General features: G+C 41.7%; 1 protein-coding gene across 1 annotated transcript in view; it reads left to right on the top strand.

Moving 5' to 3' along the window:
- The first annotated feature begins 12,226 nt into the window (after positions 1-12,226).
- Positions 12,227-18,656, top strand: part of ERI3 (ERI1 exoribonuclease family member 3) — a 200,324-nt gene continuing 193,894 nt past the window's right edge. Inside the window, exon 1 of the mRNA XM_083446137.1 lies at positions 12,227-12,349. Coding sequence (XP_083302263.1) covers positions 12,337-12,349 — 13 coding nt within the window. The 5' untranslated portion in view covers positions 12,227-12,336. The remainder of the gene's footprint in view (positions 12,350-18,656) is intronic.

Below are 18,656 nucleotides of genomic sequence, written 5' to 3'. Positions count from 1 at the left end.
ATTTATATTCTTATTTCAACAATAAAGTTGTATTAGACCTTTTCAAAGTGCCTGCATTTTAACAAAGCTTACAAATTCTAAAGTCAAATGCAGTTAGTCCCCTGAACAGAAAAGTGCAAGAATTATAAGTTTGTGTCTCATTTTTTTCTGGTTAATCAGCCACTGGTGGACTTCAGAGAACCATGAGCTGCTGCATGTCTTTGGCAAATTACAGGCCTCCACAGACCCAAGTAGTTTTACTGTATCTTTGCTTTGCTCCTACTGTGATTGGTTCTTTTCTGTCCTTTCCTGTTCCTATACAGTATTGCTTTTCCTTCCTGCTAGCTGAATTTGTCTGTTCATCAAAGCACCTCACATGTGCAACTCACAGATACTACATCATATTCTGCCCCTTCTGCTCATGCTCCATTTCCTGGTCCTGTAGCCCTTTACCTAATTACCGGTAATTCAATTTAGAACTACCCTCTTTCCTGCCTACTCCCCTCTTCATACTTACCTGATCTATTGAGACAACCCACCTTACTCACTCCTTGCAAAGACTCTAATTCTAAGCATGCTGCATAGGATCCCTCCAATAAACGACACTCACCATTAAAGTCATCCAAATACGTTGTCTTTGGACTAGCACATTCTTTCCGGAAACTGCTGAAATCCACAATAGTGACTGTGCGTTCCACAAGCCTGAAACCAAGCAGAATTTTTAGTGTGCTGTTGCAACCGGTTCTGAGAGATCTGCATTGGCTCCCAGTACGTTTCCGAGCACGATTCAAAGTGTTGGTGCTGACCTTTAAAGCCCTAAACGGCCTTGGTCCTGTATACCTGAAGGAGCGTCTCCACCCCCATTGTTCAGCCCGGACACTGAGCTCCAGCGCTGAGGGCCTTCTGGTGGTTCCCTCATTGCGAGAAGTGAGCTACAGGGAACCAGACAGAGGGCCTTCTCAGTAGTGGTGCCCACCCTGTGGAACACCCTCCCATCAGATGTCAAAGAGATAAACAACTACCTGACATTCAGAAGACATCTTAAGGCAGCCCTGTTCAAGGAAGTTTTTAATATGTAACGCTGTACTGTTTTTAACACTTGATTGGAAACCACCCAGAGTGGCTGGGGAAACTCAGCCAGATGGGCGGAGTATAAATAATAAATTATTATTATTATTATTATTATTATTATTATTATTATTATTAAGCTGCGGTCAGCACATTTTCCATTGTTTTTGCACTTCTCCTGGGCTGCTATGAACCACACACTTTATGTCACCACAGAGTCAGACCTCTTAGCTTATCATCACCCTTCCCACTGCCACCCTGAATGCGATTAAACTTTGGGATGATGGGAATAAAATGAGCCAAGCAATAAGCTTTCCCCTTTTACACATACAATATTCCAAAATAAAAATGATGCAACATTCCAAGCCTCTGAAATCAGTGAGATGCTGTGGCTGGGGGTCGAACTCTCTAGGCACTTTACATCTTCCTTGTTAGTAGCAGGAGCAGCTGCACTATTCCAAATGGCCATATTATGGCAGTCCCAGCAACATTACTCAGGGAAGCATACTACTGAAAAATGTCAACAACGAGGCTAAGTATGATAGGTGCATGCTAAAGGATAGGAAGTCAGATGCATTTAGTATTTTCAGCAGGAACCTTAAAAATTTAAATTGATAAGAATACATGTTGGTTTCTGCAATAATAATAATAATAATAATGATGATGATGATGATGATGTCAACATTGGGTCCAGTAGATTATCTGGAAGAACCTGATACAGCACTATTGATGAAGCAAAGCAGATATTGACCAATGGGAGACCACTGGTAGTCCCACAAAATAATTAGAGATAAATGTAATTTCATTACTTTTTCAACATTAAAATAATGGGGTCAACAACATTTCATACATTTAAAAAAATTAAAATTACATGCCTTTTTTTTTACGGAATTCAGAATTGTGTTCAAATAATTTTGTTCAGCTTTTCAAATGTTAAACATGTAATAATAATTGCACATATTCATTTTATATATTCTTGAACTTTGAGGTTGGCTGGGCTGGGTGGAGGAGCACCTCTGCCCAATACACTCCCCCCACGCACACCCAGTCCAGCTGAAAAAAGGGTTTGGATTCCATTGCCAAGTCCTCATATTACATCTGTAACATATATGTGAATTTGCCAAGTTGAATCTGAAGTCTTTTGATGTTTCAGAAGCTGGATATGCAAACAACCCATCCAAAGAAAACATTTTAATCACTATTTTAATCACATCAATCACTATTCCATGTTAGCAAAATGTAAGATATAGCTTTCAGCTTCAGAACCTTATTTAAAAATATTACAAAAGCAACATTTGCCCAGAACAGCAGCATATAAGTATTTTAAAATAAAAATTGGTTCCTATATGTTTTTGGTTGTGATCTTGCGTATTTCCAAATTCATAAGTATGCTGTCAGTAGTACTTCCAACTTTGGAAGGATATTTATTGGGGGGGGGGAATCCCATTTAAAATTATATTCAATGATTTTTGAAGTGTGTATGTATGCACAGAAGTGCAGATTTTGTGTGTCTGTTAGAAAGAGTGGAGGAGGGAGGGAACTGGATATATCAACTTCACATTAGTCAGGGACAATTATAAGTGCAGTCTTTCTTATGAACATGTTTTCCAAATCCAAAGGAGACTACAAGAGCTTCAAATCCTTCAACTATTCAAAACACATGTGTAACTTTATCCAAATTAATAATCCCTTTTGAGAAAAGTTGAACATATGTTTAAGTGCTCTTGAGATCAGGTACTTTAATACCCTACTACTGTGATGACAAATCATAGGAAAGAATTAAATATTACAGTCCTGGATTCCTATTCCTAAGGAGGAAGCCTTGGTACTCAGAAATGTAATGACTCTAGTCATTCCTTCCCTTTTTATAACTCACTGCAAGGGTATGGGCTTAGAAGAACCACTAGAAACACACACACACACACACACACACACACACAACCCAACAAGTTTATTGCTATATCATGTTCTATAGGCATCTATTGTGTTGCTTTTAGTGCATCCTTACGTTTAGGAGCTAGAACTTCCTAAACCACCTGGATATGGGCACTGCTTAGGATTCTTTAGGAAGGTTCCTGCTAAGGAAAGGACTGCAAGCTAGATGGATCATTGGTCTGACCTTATTTGGCTTTTCTGATATGCTATTCCAAATAACCAAAACATTAAATACCGTATTGGCCTGAATATAAGCCTCACTTTCCCTCCAAATTCCGATCATGAAGAGTTAAAGTGCGGCTTATATCCGCAACCTTACGGTATGCAGCCAGGAGCATGGAGCAAACAGCACCAGGAGCGTGGCAAAGAGGCGCCCGCCCCATGCTTGGTTCCCCGTCCTCTCCCCCAAGGCCAAGAAGGAAGAGAGCAAGGAAGGGGAAAAGCCGAAGGCAACACAGTGCTGCTCCCCCCTCCCCTGTCCAGTATGCAGCCAAGAGCAGAGAGGAATGGAGCAGCTTAAATTCGGGTATTTTTTCTTTTCTCTGCCCCCCCCCCCCAATTTTAAAGGTGCAACTTATATTCGGGTGCGGCTTATATTTGGGTCAATACGGTAAGAAACAACAAGTCATCAGCTAGAAGCAGGAGTGCCAGCTTGGCCCCATGACCATGGGTGCTCAGATCTGTGGGTGCCATGAAGCGTGCATGATCCTGCAGCCGAAATTTGTGGGTGCCCAGCCCTTTCATGGAGAATTTTGTAGGTGCTCGGGCACCCAGGGCCCCAGGGAGCCAGCACCTATGGCTGGAAGGATCAAAAGGTTTTGTATATAGAGTGTATGTTCCACGTGTTTAAACACAGGCGTATTATCTTCAGGCATACAATTAAATTTGTGGATTTAGTTTGATCATTGAAGACCTCTCTTGGAACTTGCTGGAGCTTAGGTTTCACTTGCAGAGCAGAGCTGTGTTTTTTGCCTCAATCACCCTTGCCAGAATCAAAGTTGTTCAAAGTTGTTGCTTTTACAGGCAGGAGTTTTTCCTTTTTAATTAGGTATGTAAAATAGTACCATTACAGATGAAGGGAGTAATTCTCTGCTGTATGTGAGGGCAGCTGAGGGGTCTTAGGATACCATGGAACTCCCTTTCCACAGTCAGATAAGGAGGTAAATATTGGAAGACAACAGGGTTCACCATGAAAGGTCAGCTAGACAGAATTTGGGGATATGGCATTATCAGAATGACTGGTATATCAAAACTGAGTAATTAGGAGCATTGCTAAGAGAGATAAATCTGATGTAATATAGTAGCTCTTTATATCATATTCATCAGATCAGATAACATTGTGAATAAGTTATATTCAAAGGTTAGACCCTGCTTAAAGATAACTCTCTGTAATTTCAGTCCACTCTGGCTTATAACTATATTTTATTGTAATTTACCTATTGACTTGAAATGTGACATCTTGAGGCACTGTAGCCAACACTGCTGTGTGCACTTTGATATTGTATCTTGCTAACTTTGCTATTCTTGTTTTATGTTTTCATTTTAAACATTTAAACCAAAAGGTAATTAGAAACAAGAGGAGGTCAATGGTTGGAAACCTCATTGTGGTGGCATGGTCTGAGGATGGTAGGGGCTGAAAAGGGGACAGCTGAGGCCTGCCAGGCTTTGACCCAAATGAAAAAAAAGCATGGGTTTGGCCCTGATGCTGGGGTGGAACAGAGAAGACTTTGAATCCAAATCACCCCCATTTCCCTGACATAGCCCCCAGACTGACCAGCAGACTATGGCTAGTTCTTCTTCCCTTTTTAGGCAAAGCAACTACTACAGCCAAGCAACTACTTCAGCCTGAAGCTGTAAACAAAGCAGAGCTTTCTCTTGAACCCCTGGCTCTGCTGTTTGTTTCTGGAGAGAAATAAGGAACTGGAAATCATTCAGGTACATGCTGATTCACACAACCATTTTGATAAGGTGGTGAAGCCCCCAGGAGCTGCTATTTTCTCCCTAAAGTAGGGAATGCTCTGACACATGTAAAGACCATAGACTGTATATTACATAAAATGCTTTAAGATATGCACAGAGTCACCATGTCAACACATGCTGAAGAAGTCACAAGATTGGCCAATAAGCCGGAGATGGTAATTTGTAGTGGCTGCACTGCTACATCAAGGTGGTTATGTCAACTGGGTCTTGGCACACCTACACACGAAAGCAGTCTAGTTGTGATACGGATCCAGTATCTGGCATTAACATCACACCGATTCGTCTGTTTTAATGTAGACACTGTAGTAGATTAACTTATTTTCTAGCTAAGGAAGTTATCTAACTGTATAAAAATACCTGCTTGGAAAGTGATATGTAATATAGAGATTTTCTGCTCTGTATCTCTTTAAGACTAGTAATTCTAAGCATATTTAATTCAAAGCCAATTCCACTTAAATCAATGAGATGGGTGTTTCAAGTAAACATGATTTGTGTTGGACTGTTGGAAATATCAGTGTAAGCAGAAGCCAGGAGCTGCTACTTCTTTTTTAGCAGGATGCAAATGCACATGTCCAGGGCTGAGCTCCAGATGGAAAACAAATTCTGGGACCCACCTTTAGAGAACATTAGCTCGTATTAAGCCCTGTTTTTTGGACAGGCTTTTAAAGATCACTACCCGCTAAAATAGTGTGTTTGCCCCATGCCCTCTACTGGAAAGAATCAGAATTTAGGAATTAGGGTTGCCTAGTCTAAATCCCAAAAAATAACAGATGGTATCTAAACCTAACATACTGAAACAAGGAACGTTCATGATACTCTGTCGGTCTCTGATCTTTTGTAATACAATAAGAATCCAAGCCTTCAACTCAATGAAACCACTTCTGGTCTGGGTGGATAGGAATCCAGGAGGAATTAGTTTTTCAGTTTCAGCCTTTCAGATCAATATGTGAAACCAAGCAAGCCCTGTTATTTCCTCCTCCTCCTCTCTCCTCTATGCCAGCCCCACAAAGCCTGCCTGTCAGTGATGAATTCATAATTCAGGGATGAAGTGGTGGTGAAGAAAGACTATCAAGATCTGAAAGCCCACTCATGTAGATATTAAAGATTAAATGCAAAAAGGTGTAATTAAAGAGATTTCTCTGGGGTTCCTTTAAAAAATAATTGTCACTATTTATTTTTTTTAGCATTTTTTTTCAGAGAAGCTGGTGAATCTAAGAATGTAAAAAAGAGCCCTACTAAATCAGACCAAAGACCCTTTGAATTCAGCATCCTGTTTCTCCACCAGGTGCCCCAGTGGAAGTTGAAAAGTAGGATGCAACTACTCTGTGAGGCCATCATCTTCCTTCAACTGGTACTCAGGGGCCTACTGCCTCTGATCCTGGAAGTGTTACATAGACATCATGATTAATAGCAATTGATGGCCTTATCCTCCATGAATTTATCTAATTCCCCTTTTATGTTCACCATATGTTGTGGAAGCAAATTCCATAGTTTTAACTATGGGCTGTCTGAAAAAGTATGGTGTTTTGATTGTCCTGAATCTCACTTCATTCCAGATTATTGAACTGATTCCATTATTTTCTTTATTCTGGATTCTAGTATTATGGACAAAGAGAAAAACACATCTCTGAGCACTTTCCCCACATTATGCAAAGCCTTAATACATTTATAACATACCCTCCCTTAGTTACCTTTCCCCCTAAACTAATTAGCCCCAAGCTTTGTAACCTTTCTTCTTTGCAAGTTGTTCCAATTCCCTGATCACTTTGCCACCCCCCCCCCTTTCTGCACCTTTCCCAGCTTTACAATATCATTTTTAAGCATGGCAACTAATATTCCAAGCTTGGTTACACTATAGATTTGTATACAGTATTTATTTTTAATCCATTCCTAATGATCCCTAATAAATTTGATTTTCACAGCTGCTGCACACTGGGTTGACATTTTAATGGAACTGTCCACTCTGACCCCAAAATCCCTTTCTGGCCAGTTACTTCCAGTTTGAACCTCTTCATTATATATTTGAAGTAAGGATTTTTTGCTCCTTTGTGTATCGCATAATTTTTCACAGTGAAGCTCATTTGTTATTTTGGAGCTCTTCACAGCCAGTTTGGAGCTCTTTGCAATACAAACATACGAATCTAGCACCTAGATCCATTTAATCAGATACAATCATGTCTTGTCCAAGTGTGGAACGAGTAAATGGGCCAGAGATATAAGAACTTCGGAGTACATAATAAACATATGTTGCCTGAAATACAGGTGGGAAATTAAATTTCCTGGACTCCCTAAATTACACCTCTGTCATCTGTCTGTCTAGATGGAGCAAGCAAAGGGTAATAGATTCACAGCATTGTAGAGTTGGAAGGGGCCTAAAGCTATGGTTTTTCCAGTAGTGATGTATGGAAGTGAGAGCTGGACCATAAAGAAGGCTGATCGCCGAAGAATTGATGCTTTAGAATTATGTTGCTGGTGGAGACTCTTGAGAGTCCCATGGACTGCAAGAAGACCAAACCTCTCCATTCTTAAGGAAATCAGCCCTGAGTGCTCACTGGAAGGACAGATCGTGAAGCTGAGGCTCCAATACTTTGGCCACCTCATGAGAAGAGAAGACTCCCTGGAAAAGACCCTGATGTTGGGAAAGATGGAGGGCACAAGGAGAAGGAGACGACAGAGGATGAGATGGTTGGACAGTGTTCTCAAAGCTACCAGCATGAGTTTGACCAAACTGCGGAAGGCAGTGAAAGACAGGAGTGCCTGGCATGCTCTGGTCCATGGGGTCACGAAGAGTCGGACACGACTAAACGACTAAACAACAACAACATGAGGGTCATATAGTTCAAACCCCTGCAATGCAGGAATCTTTTGCCCAACGTGGGGCTTGAACCCACAACCCTGAGATTAAGAGTTTTATGCTCTACCAACTGAGTAACAGAAGTAATATTTAATATCCTTCCTTCTTGAAACATATATCTCCATGCACTGCAGCAGAATGCATGCACTCAGATGCATGCAAGGATATCTGTGCGCTCAGCAGATGGTTGGTGCTGGCAGAAGGTGCAGTAGTTTTTAGAAAGGGGGCCAAGTTCAAAACGTTTGAGAAACACAGCCTTAAGAGGAACAAGTTCATGTTTACTCTTCCATATGGTACAGAATTGTTCGAAACCCAACTATGGCGTAACTCTAAGGGCTTGAAAAGCACAAAGGAAATAAAAATATTACTTTTAAGCAAAGCTATAATCCTTCAGGAATCCCAGCCACAGACCTGGGGATGATTGCATCAGACAACCTACATAGTATGAAATATAGCCCTTCTCAAAGCCTAAATACAGGAGAAGAAAAGCAAATGGTAAAAAAATTACAGTTAATCTGAGGAAAGAGTGGAGCAATACAAGTGATCAGTGATCCCTTTTGACCTGCCACCCAGTCTTTGTCTATTTTTATATAGGCATCATGGGAACATTTCAAGGAGAACAAAGAAGTGCTTCAATAAAGGAATTATTGTGATTTGTTTTGGAGAGTGAGTATGATTTGTCATTTTTTAACAAATGGGAACGACAACCCAGTGAAGGCTAAAGTATCTGATCTGTGCTAGATTATGCAAAAGCACTAAGTTAACATTAATGAGCTCATACAAATCTCCAAGTTCTCTCAATGCTGATTCTGACAATAATCTGTGGCAGCCATGGGGGAAAGAAACTTGTGGATGCACCCAACTAACCAAAACACATTAATTCTCAATATATTATGTTTATCTAACCATGGGGAAATTCTGTCCATATGATTTTCAGCCATGTCAATTTATAGTAAACTGATAATTGACTCTTAGCATGCCACTGAAGATCACCCTAAACATTGGTTGGTGGTAGCATGTCAGGAAATGCTGACAATTGTCCTATGTTGCAAATTGCATCACTATGGCTTCTGAGTAAAGTGATAGTTGTAATGCGATGAGCACTATCACTACATCTTCTCAGGCAATAATTTTCCTGAATTACTATGCCAAAGCTGGCCATTGGCTCTTTCTCAGGAGGAAAGAGTATTAAGAGGGCTACCTCTCTCTATGGAACTCTGTCTGACCAACATGATCTTGTGCACTTTGATTTTTTATCTTACTGATTAGTTCTTAAGCCCTGCCTAATGGTGTGATCCTGACTACCAGGGTCAGCCCATCCATGAGGCAAGGTGAGGCAAATGCCTCAGGTGGCAGGATTCACAGGGGCAGCAGATCCAGTTTCCAAGGAATGCATCACCTGCTGTTGCTGTTGTGGTGGCAATGACAGCTGCAGCATGCTCCTTGGGGGCTGGATCTGCCGCCTCCTCGGCAGCCACCACAATGCTGCCTCTATATCAGTCTCTGGGGAGGTGCTGCTGGTCTCCTACCAGCCTTGTTCCTGATGTAGGTCTTTATTCTGTCCCCTTGTGCCTGATGTACATCTTCATTCACCCCTTCTTCCCTAGACAGGGGTGGGAAGCACTATTTTGTGCTTTGCCTCAGATGCTAAAATGTATTGGGTCAGCCCTGCTGATAGCCTCCCAACAAGAAGAATATAGGAAGCTGCCTTATGCTGAATCAAGCCATTGATCCATCTGGCTTAGGATGGTCCATACTAGCTGAAAGCATCTCTCTACAATTTCCAACAGGAGTCTTTCACAGACTCTTCACAATCCTGCCTGGGACATCAAGAGAGATTGAAAGAGCATACCTCTTTATGGATCCAGGGTGGGCTTAGTTCCTAACTAGAAAGAGATTTGTGACAGATCCCATTTCCAGTTCCCTTGCCAAAGTAACCTTCTACCAGACAGTCAGCAAGTGTCCCACATGGATCCATTGCAATGCACTAATTACAGATTCCATCCATTGTGCATTAAGTGGATACAAGTGCAGCCAGCCCAGGGGCACTAGGCTCTTTGCCTTAATTTGTGCTGTGTGCCATTCTCTTTTGCTGCAGGCAAAAGTAATTTCCCTAGCCTGGAAATGTGATTTAATTTGACCTGGTTCACATAGGATCAAGATTTCTAACATTCCCACCCCTAATTTATATGGGACTATGGGAAATTAAGTTTGGCTCACAATGATGGTCGCTCAGCTCTACTTTTCCAGTATCCTCTACATCCTTCTGTTGCCTTTTCCATTCCGTGGAGTCTTCTTGTCTTGCATTCCTGCAAGGGCACCATCACAAAGATGTACAGCTTCAGCAGTGATTCTGTGAAACAAACAGAAGGTGTACTGTGGATAAACAACTGACAAGCGACCTCAAAAAATTGTAGAATAGACCTTTTCTCTGGAGGGTTTTCCGAGGATGAGTTTATCTCAGGGATCATTTGCTTTGTTGTGCATCAAACATAAAACCCAAACAAAGCCAAAATCATACATCCAACTTGACCCTAGCTCTCACCCTGACCTCAAAATTGTGCTCAGTATAGATATAACCAATCCATAGCATCTATAGATATGAAAAATGCAGTATTCATCAAACCATTAGAACCATTAGAACACCCTAGTGTCAACAAGCAGGCAAATGAAGTTTGGGTAGGAAACTTTAACTAACAGTGTGCTTGAGCTCTAGGTGGGCGGGAGTGTAATTTATTGTGGGCTTTAATATGTCTGGTGCCGTGATGAGAAAATGTCTTTAACAAGAGCTGTAAAAACAAAACTTCTTTATGTGCAAAGGTGAATCATCTGGCTGCATAGAACAGTGTATTTTCTCCAAGACTCTGTCCTCATAGGCACAGCTGCACATGCCGCTGTTGCAATAGAATAAACCCCTAATGATATAACAAAGCCTCAGATGCTCCAGTCTGAAGCGGGAACTGCTGAGCTGGTAATTCTGAATGATGTATGCAGGACAGCCCCTGAATTAGGACAATCCAGTGTAGTTACAGTTTAAAAGTTACTGACTTTTAAACTTGAGAAAAACATATTATTGGGGGGGGACATCTGGCTGGGGGCTGAATGTAGCTCCCCAGGCATCTCTATCTGGCCTTTGGGACTCTCCTAGCCCACATCCTCTTCCCATGCCATAACCCCTCTTATCAAGTTACACCCTTCACTGGCCCTGCCCCACACCAAGCATTTTTGCCTGGCTGGCATGTGTTCTTGAACTATGACAAGGCCTCTTGCTTGCCCTGATGGAGAGATGTGTATGTGGAAAACTCTGACTTTTTGCATGGCTGGAATGTAGCTTAGTGTTCCAAGGTAGGAATCACCAGCATTCCTCCACCTGCTTTTTGACTTTGGCCTTACCTACCACTGGCATTTGCCCGCCCTGCCCCCGGCTTGGCTGACAAGGCATGTGGGATGTCACTGACCATTGTCTTCTCCGTCCCACTGTCCATGGCTGCCTGCTGAGGCACTTATCTGATGGATGTGCCAGAGCACAATGCATGCTACAGCCAGGCTCACTGTTCAGCACATATAGTGATCTAGTGTGCATTGTGAACGTTGAAAATGCAGCTCCACTGCCTCAATCATATGGGGGGGGGGGGGACACGGCACACTCTCCAAAAATGGCAGCAAAGGTAGCATGTGCCATACAACACAATGAGGTGCTGGTGTGGTAGCTGCCCATGGATGTCAGTCTGGCTGGGCAGGAGTCTCTCAGACCTGAAGGGGAGACGAGAGAGAAGTGGCTTTGCACCCCTTGGTACTGCAGGATAGTAATGCCAGGAAATACTTTGGGACATAAAGCTACCAAGCCTGGCCTCAATAGACTGTCAAACCCCTTCCTGGCCTCTTTGCCCCTCTGACTCACATGCCCTGCCCCCTACTGATGACGCATTCCCTCCTGCTTGCTGCCTGCCCTCCTCTCCTCCCTCAGCTCAGGGCATCTGTCCAGGTCTGCACCTTATCCCACTCTGCCCTGCTGCTCCCTGTTGCCGTGGACCTCCCTCCTGCTAGATGCCTGTCTCCCCACAACCCTTTGTTTATCCCACAGCTAATGTTTCCCTGAGAGTGTTCATGCGCTGGGCTGGCCATTGCCATCCAGAGCGGGTTGTCGCTCCTTCCCCAGTCCGTGATAGGAGTTTGCCTGAGCTGAGCCAAACCTGTTTCCTGCAGCAGTAGCTTCCACGTGTGTAAATCTTTGAAGTTCTCAATTTCTGTCTGACCACCACCCTGTTGTAGGAAAGGCCCCTGCAGCAAGGGTTACTAGGCCCAGAAGCAGAGCCTGTGAGAAATGCAGGAAGAGACCTGCTGAGCGACCCCTAGTGTTCAGAGAAGGCAACCCCTATCTGAGCATCCCTGAGAATAAACACTAGACACAGAGAAAACAGTCCTAAGGGAGGCCTTTCCGGAAATCAGAGTGCACAGTTCCTTGGTTCCTTCACGGGAAGCGGTGGTAGGGGAGTCTTGGTTCCTTTCTGAGGTGCCATATGGGGAAAGAGGGTGAGTTTGGCCTCTCAGCAACACAGGGATTCCTTCATATAATCAGCATCTATTGGATAGCAATCTGTGAAATCCCAAAAGCAGCCACATGGAAATAATAGTGCCCACTGCAATTGTGGTTGGTTGGGGGGGGTGGACAGGAGTGAGGTTCATGAGGGTGTGCTTTCTTTGTGCTGGCATGGCAGCCAAGTATAATTCCTTCCTTTCCACCCCTCCTCTCCACATCATGGTGATAGAAAGGAAGCACATCCAGAGCGGCTCCAATGTTACCTTGAGGGTCTCCTGTGGAGAAGGCTGCCTAGGCCTTAATCTTGTCTCCGGTTGCAACACAGCTCCTGCTGCTGCTGCTGCTGTTGTGGTTGTTGTTCCAGTTGTTGCTGTGTGGTCCTGTTTGTCTTTAGGTTGTGAAAGTCATGTTGGTATTCAACCTAGCAGACCCTTCCCCACCTGCAGCACCTCTCCTCCGGCCTGGGCACTGCTCAACCCCTCCTGGTGTCCTAACAGAACTTGAGACAACACAACCTGAAAGGACCAACTTCTGCCGTGAAGGTAAGAGAAAGAACAGAAAAGAGAGCTTTTGGAGGTATCGCTGAAAAACAAGCAGTGGGCCCAGCCGGAATATTTTTTAACAAGGTTGTCCCTGGTGTCATGAGGCCTCTCTTAGACATATTTTCTGGGGTTTTTTGGCTGTGCATCGTTCACAGGTTTATTTGAGGTGACTTTCTGCCTATTGAGGTGGACAGCAGCATGTTACTCTGAATGTAAAGAGAAAGACATAAATAGCAATGAAGAAAGAGGGTAATAAGAAAAATATTAAACTGCACAGTGGAAATCCCAGGAGGATTACTATTGCAATAACTGACCTCCAATATAGTGCCATTTATTTCATGCCATGGCAGGTTTATAGGTGCTTGTAGGGCTGCAGACGAACACCAATTTGCCATTGCAGTTTGTTTTGATAACTGAAACTTTCAATAAATCTGTATTAAAATCAAAGAGAAAATTAAATAGACCCAAGTTGGTGGCATGAGGGATAAGGTAGCACATTACTACACTGGCCTACTCAGTCAGGGACATCTGTCTCTTAGTTCAGTTGCAGGTCACAATAGTAATGATTGTTTGAGATCCAGGGAACATCTCTGAATGGCAGGCATCCAGCAATGCTGCACAATGCAAAAGGAAGACCTGTCTGCTTTTTCAACAGCACAAATGGTGATGATGATATTATTATTATTATTGTTATTATTATTATTAAATATAAATTCATCTCAAAGGAGCCTAGGGTAGTAAACAAGTAATAAAACAATAAATGCATCTTACAAACAATTCCAATTGAAGTAGAGACTGGGAAAATTCTCTACCTAAAAGGTGTGGGATAACCATCCTCATATAACCAATGTGCTGAAGTCTAATTAATGCATGAAGCAGTTAATATCATACAGTAAGCTGACCTGCCAGGCTTAGCTATGTCCACTTCCCCTCACCTCAGAAGGAACTAGGTAATCAAACCTTTCTTTCCCCCCAGTCTACCTGCGAACCTCAGTATATGAAGAAGTTTGAGCCAGTTGTTCCAGCTCAGTCCACACAGCGCTCTCTCTCTTTTGAGTTTCTATACGAATAATTTAGGAACTTTCAACGCTTTGTAAGTAAGCTATGTTTTACTGCATGTGCAACTATTTCTGAATAACATGAATCTGACCTTTGTAGAGTTTGTAAGTAAACCATTTTTAAACTTACAAAACGTGGTCTTTTCCTATGCTGAGGGAAGAAGGAAACTTTGGAAAGAAACTTTAAAAAGGGATATTTTAGAAATCACTATAAAGTATCTATTTTAAAGGTCTAAAAGTCTATATTTCTCATGTTTTACTTTGTTGCATATTTTGTGACTTAAAATCTATGCTGGGATTGTCCCAAATGTGGCTCCCTGATTGTGGAATGCTTTCCCCAGGGAGTCTCACCTGGCACCTTTGCTACATATCTTTAGGCACCAGGCAAAAACATTCCTCTTCTCCCAGGCCTTTAGCTAATTAAACAATCTATGGTATTTTAAACTGGGACGGGGGGGGGGTATTGCTTTTGTTACGTTGTGTATCTTTGTGCTTTTATATTGTAAAGTGTCCTATGATCCTCGGTTGAAGGGTGGTATAGAAAATGAATGAATGAACGAATAAATTAATGAATGGCATCCAGGGAAACACACACAAACACACACACATGCACCAATAAAAGGCTTGTTGGAAGAGATAAGTCTTTCATAGGCACAATACAACAGAGAATGCACCTAATATTTAAGGGGTGGGAATTCCTAAGGGTGTGTGCCACAACACTAAAGGCTCAGTTCCTTTATTATGCAGAATGGACCTTCTGTTAATATGGTACAGTATAAGCAGGAGGCCATCACTTACAGAGCGCAGTGATTGGCTGGATATATAAGGGGTGAGATGATCTTTCAGGTATCCTGGTCCCAAACTGTATAGGACTTTATGCATCAAAACAAGCTGTACAGCTATTTAGCAGCCAGTGGAATTATTCCAACAGCAGGGTAACATGTTGGTGATATTCTGTCCCAGCAAGCCGCCAAGGCACCACATTTTATACCAGCTACAGCTTCCAGACTAACCTCAAGAATATTACAGTAATCCAACCCAGAGGTTATCAGCACACTGACAACAATAGTCAGGCTATCGTTAGCTATCGTTAGCACACTGACAACAGTGGTCAGGCTATCCTCCTGCCCCAGCCAGTTTCCACCTGAGCCACATCAGAAGGCAACCTCCAGATGATATGATGAATGGATACAGCTCAGTTCTAAAGGACAGAGTTTTGCTTTTTCTGTGAGGAACTTCCAAGGGACTGAAACAGTAGTCTCTTTCATTCCCCCCCCCCCCTTCAGATTACAGATCTCACTTTAGAAGGATTGCAAGGACTATCACCTTCCTACCAACTCAACAGCAGGAGATACGGTTAGTCAGAAAATGAGAAGTTGAAGTATAGAAAAGTACATTGGCAAATGAATGCATGGCCAATCTGCATTGATAGGGGCCACACTGGCCCTGGCCCTGAGCCATAGTGTAGAGGCTGGAAGTTAATTTTGCTGAAGAATCTGATTTCTTCAAGGTTGATCAGGCTCTACCATAAAATCAGCACCACAATTAGTACTTTTCAGTTGTGGAACACATTTGCTCAGGCACAAAAATAAATATAAAATTAAAGTGTGTAACTCTCCAATCACATTATTCATTTTCCACTGCTTTTGAGAGCAGCTTTGGTTAAGATTTAATATTTTGGCAAAAATGTGCCACATATTGATTCAAGATGGTGAGGTCCACCAAGGCTAGATAAAATCCCTCTAATCCACTATCCCTTGGTTGGCCATCCCTGAAATAATGGAACAATTTATTCATATTGTGATTCCCTGCTCCCTCCCTCCCTATCCCTCCTTCTCCGTGCAGAACCAGTAACATTTAATAAATGGAGAAACCTCCCTTGTTAGGACAATGGCTGGTTTACTCAGGGTGTTAAACATGTGACTTCTTCAAGCGCTGCTTCTTAAAATGTCGAGAGCAAAATTGTAATAGCAAATTTAAGACCATTATACAAACAATAAAAACAGACGTGCAATTAGTATTTCATAAATGACTGTCCTCCTCTGATGGAAGCTGTATGCATCTGAATGCCAGTTGCTGCGAATCACAAGTGGGGATAGAGTTGCGGCTCTCAGATCCATCTTTTGGTCTTTGCATAGGCATCTGGTTGACCACTGTGAGAACAGGATGCTGGACTAGATGAGTCATTGGTCAGATCTAGCAGGCTCTCCTTATGTTCTTATGACTATGTCACATAACAAGGAAAGCCCTATTAAAAAGTAATAATCAGTAAGTGCCTAAATATAATGATACTGGGTGTCTGTCTAATTTCAGCTGGGAATTGATTCCAGGGTGGTGGAGCTGCAACACTAATAATAATAATAATAATAATAATATTTTATTTATATCCCGCCCTCCCCAGCCGAAGCCAGGCTCAGAGCAGCTAACAACAGTAAAATAATACAGCATTCTAAAGAGCTCAGTTTCATGTACAAACTAAGTGCATCTCTGGGACATGTTGTACACTTCTCATCTGAGAGGTTGCCAAGCAGGGATACATTTATTTATTGCATAAAATTTATATACTGCTTGATTCTAGAAAGAAAACAAAAGCAACCTCAGACTAGTTTACAAAATATATGGGGTGAGGCGGTCACTTAGGTAATGTGGCCCAATTTTGTGTTTTGCTTTTTTTTTCTGCTTCCCAAGATCTCCAAGAGGAGGGCCTTCTAGTTTTGAACCAAACTTTACAAGATAAATTAATTAGCCCTGGGGAAGGTCCCAACCAAATCTCCCCATATCTATGATTTGAGGTAATCATGCTTCTGGCTGGCCAACAATTATGCTTTGTGTTGCACAAGAAGGGTGCTCTTGAGAAGCCTTTAGCCATGGAGTAAAAATGGAAAGGCAACATAATCCACATATGACAAAAATAAGCAATACAGCTATTTTGTGTATGATATTGTTAGGCATACCTTGATGCTATCATGTCTCTGGAATCCCTTCATAGACTAAAGAGCTCTTTTAGATGAGCTGGTAAACTTAACATAACCTGACTGAGGTTGACTTAGTACAGAATTAGCCTAGCCAGTTTCAGTTCTGACGCAAAATAGATGCCATATTTTTACCACATATTTAAATCTATATAACTATTCCCTGTTGTGGTTTTGAGAATGTAACTCAGGATGGGAAAATGCAAAGGTGGCTCTTATGGGATACACTTTTGTTTGTTATGACTGCTACGTCTAGTTTTAAAAAGGAGCTGAACTGATGTGAAGTCCATGCATCTTTTCTTGATTATTCAAAGAAGATTTCCAGTCTCACAATAGTCCTTCTACATACAGTATTTTTCAGGTAACAAGGGAAAAAAGTGTGCTGAGGCTTATGGGTATCTAGGCTGAAACCATTAGATTACATAGAAATAGTACTGATTAAAAATAAAATAAAGTTTATTCAGCAGAGAAAGGAAAACTCAGGCATATCTGAAAATAAAAGAAACAAAAAACAGATTCTCAGTTATAAAATCTATCAGACACTTCCCTTGGACAGGACAATATTTTGCAGCCTGATCCTTTGGACGCTTACTTGGAAGTAAGTCCCTCTGTGTTCAGTGGAGCATAGGATTGAAGCTTCAGAGTCACAAAGCAGCCTTTTTACCAAATGCATGAGTTCTAGAGAGAAAAATCTAATATCTGCCCTTGTTAAGTCTAAGTAAAAACTTGGATTAGTTACTCCTCAATGCACTTCCATCACCCTTTTGTACTCAGATTCAGTGTGGTTAAAGAATGGTAGATGTTGATCTTTCAGTGCATAATTATGGATGTAGAAAATATTATAATCTCTTTTCATGATTGAATATGGAACCAGGGAGTGGTGTACATATGGCACTGCTCTCACTCGCAACCTTCAGGCTCCTAGCAACCTGACCCATTTTTCCTTTTTTACGCATTTACCCACAACAACTCATATGAGAGGAACTATGGATTTAGTGGAACCTACTTAGTTACTCTAAAACTAGTCTTCATCCTCATCCTGATTGTCTTTGTTACCCATTTAAGGTGTATTTCACTTGGCTGAATATTTCATATTGACCGCCATTTCAGAATAATAACAAGAAGAACATAAAATAAATCAGTTCTCCCCTCTCTCCATTTACAATCTAACCTGATGACGTTATGGAGAACTCAAAGGCTTGCACATTATTTTGCGATATTTTGATCAGTCTAATTAAGGTATTGGCCTAATATGGACTTTTCCATTTTTCATGCTACAGCCATTCTCAGGGGTATTGGACAGATCTGTGGGATTGCATCTTCTTTCTAACATCAACACATAGAAACACCTTTCCTCTGTGACAGTTATTACTGATGTCACTTCCCGTAATATCTTGGTGGAAATTAAAGCAGCAGAAAAACTGAAGAGAGAAAATAGGCAATAAATATCTTCAAAGTAATGTCTCTAAGCCAAACACATTGCAGTTAAAGGCATGGTTGCAAGAAACAACAAGAATATAAAAATGTTCACTGTGAATATTAGTATTCCCTCCAAGATTGTTAATTAGTCCCACTGGCAAAGTTAGGAACTTAAGGATTTGGTCCGACACATTATTAACTTGTTAAACAGAACATAGCATAATATCAGATTTCTCCTTATGGGTATTACAGACATCATCACAATATTTGTACTCAGCCAAAGTGATTATGCTGGCATACGGAAACTGT

The sequence above is a fragment of the Podarcis tiliguerta genome, assembly GCF_965153285.1.
Source record: "Podarcis tiliguerta genome assembly, chromosome: 6".
Taxonomy (NCBI): Eukaryota; Metazoa; Chordata; class Lepidosauria; order Squamata; family Lacertidae; genus Podarcis; species Podarcis tiliguerta.
Note: the sequence above shows the minus strand (reverse complement) of the source record. Positions and strands in the feature narration are given on the sequence as shown.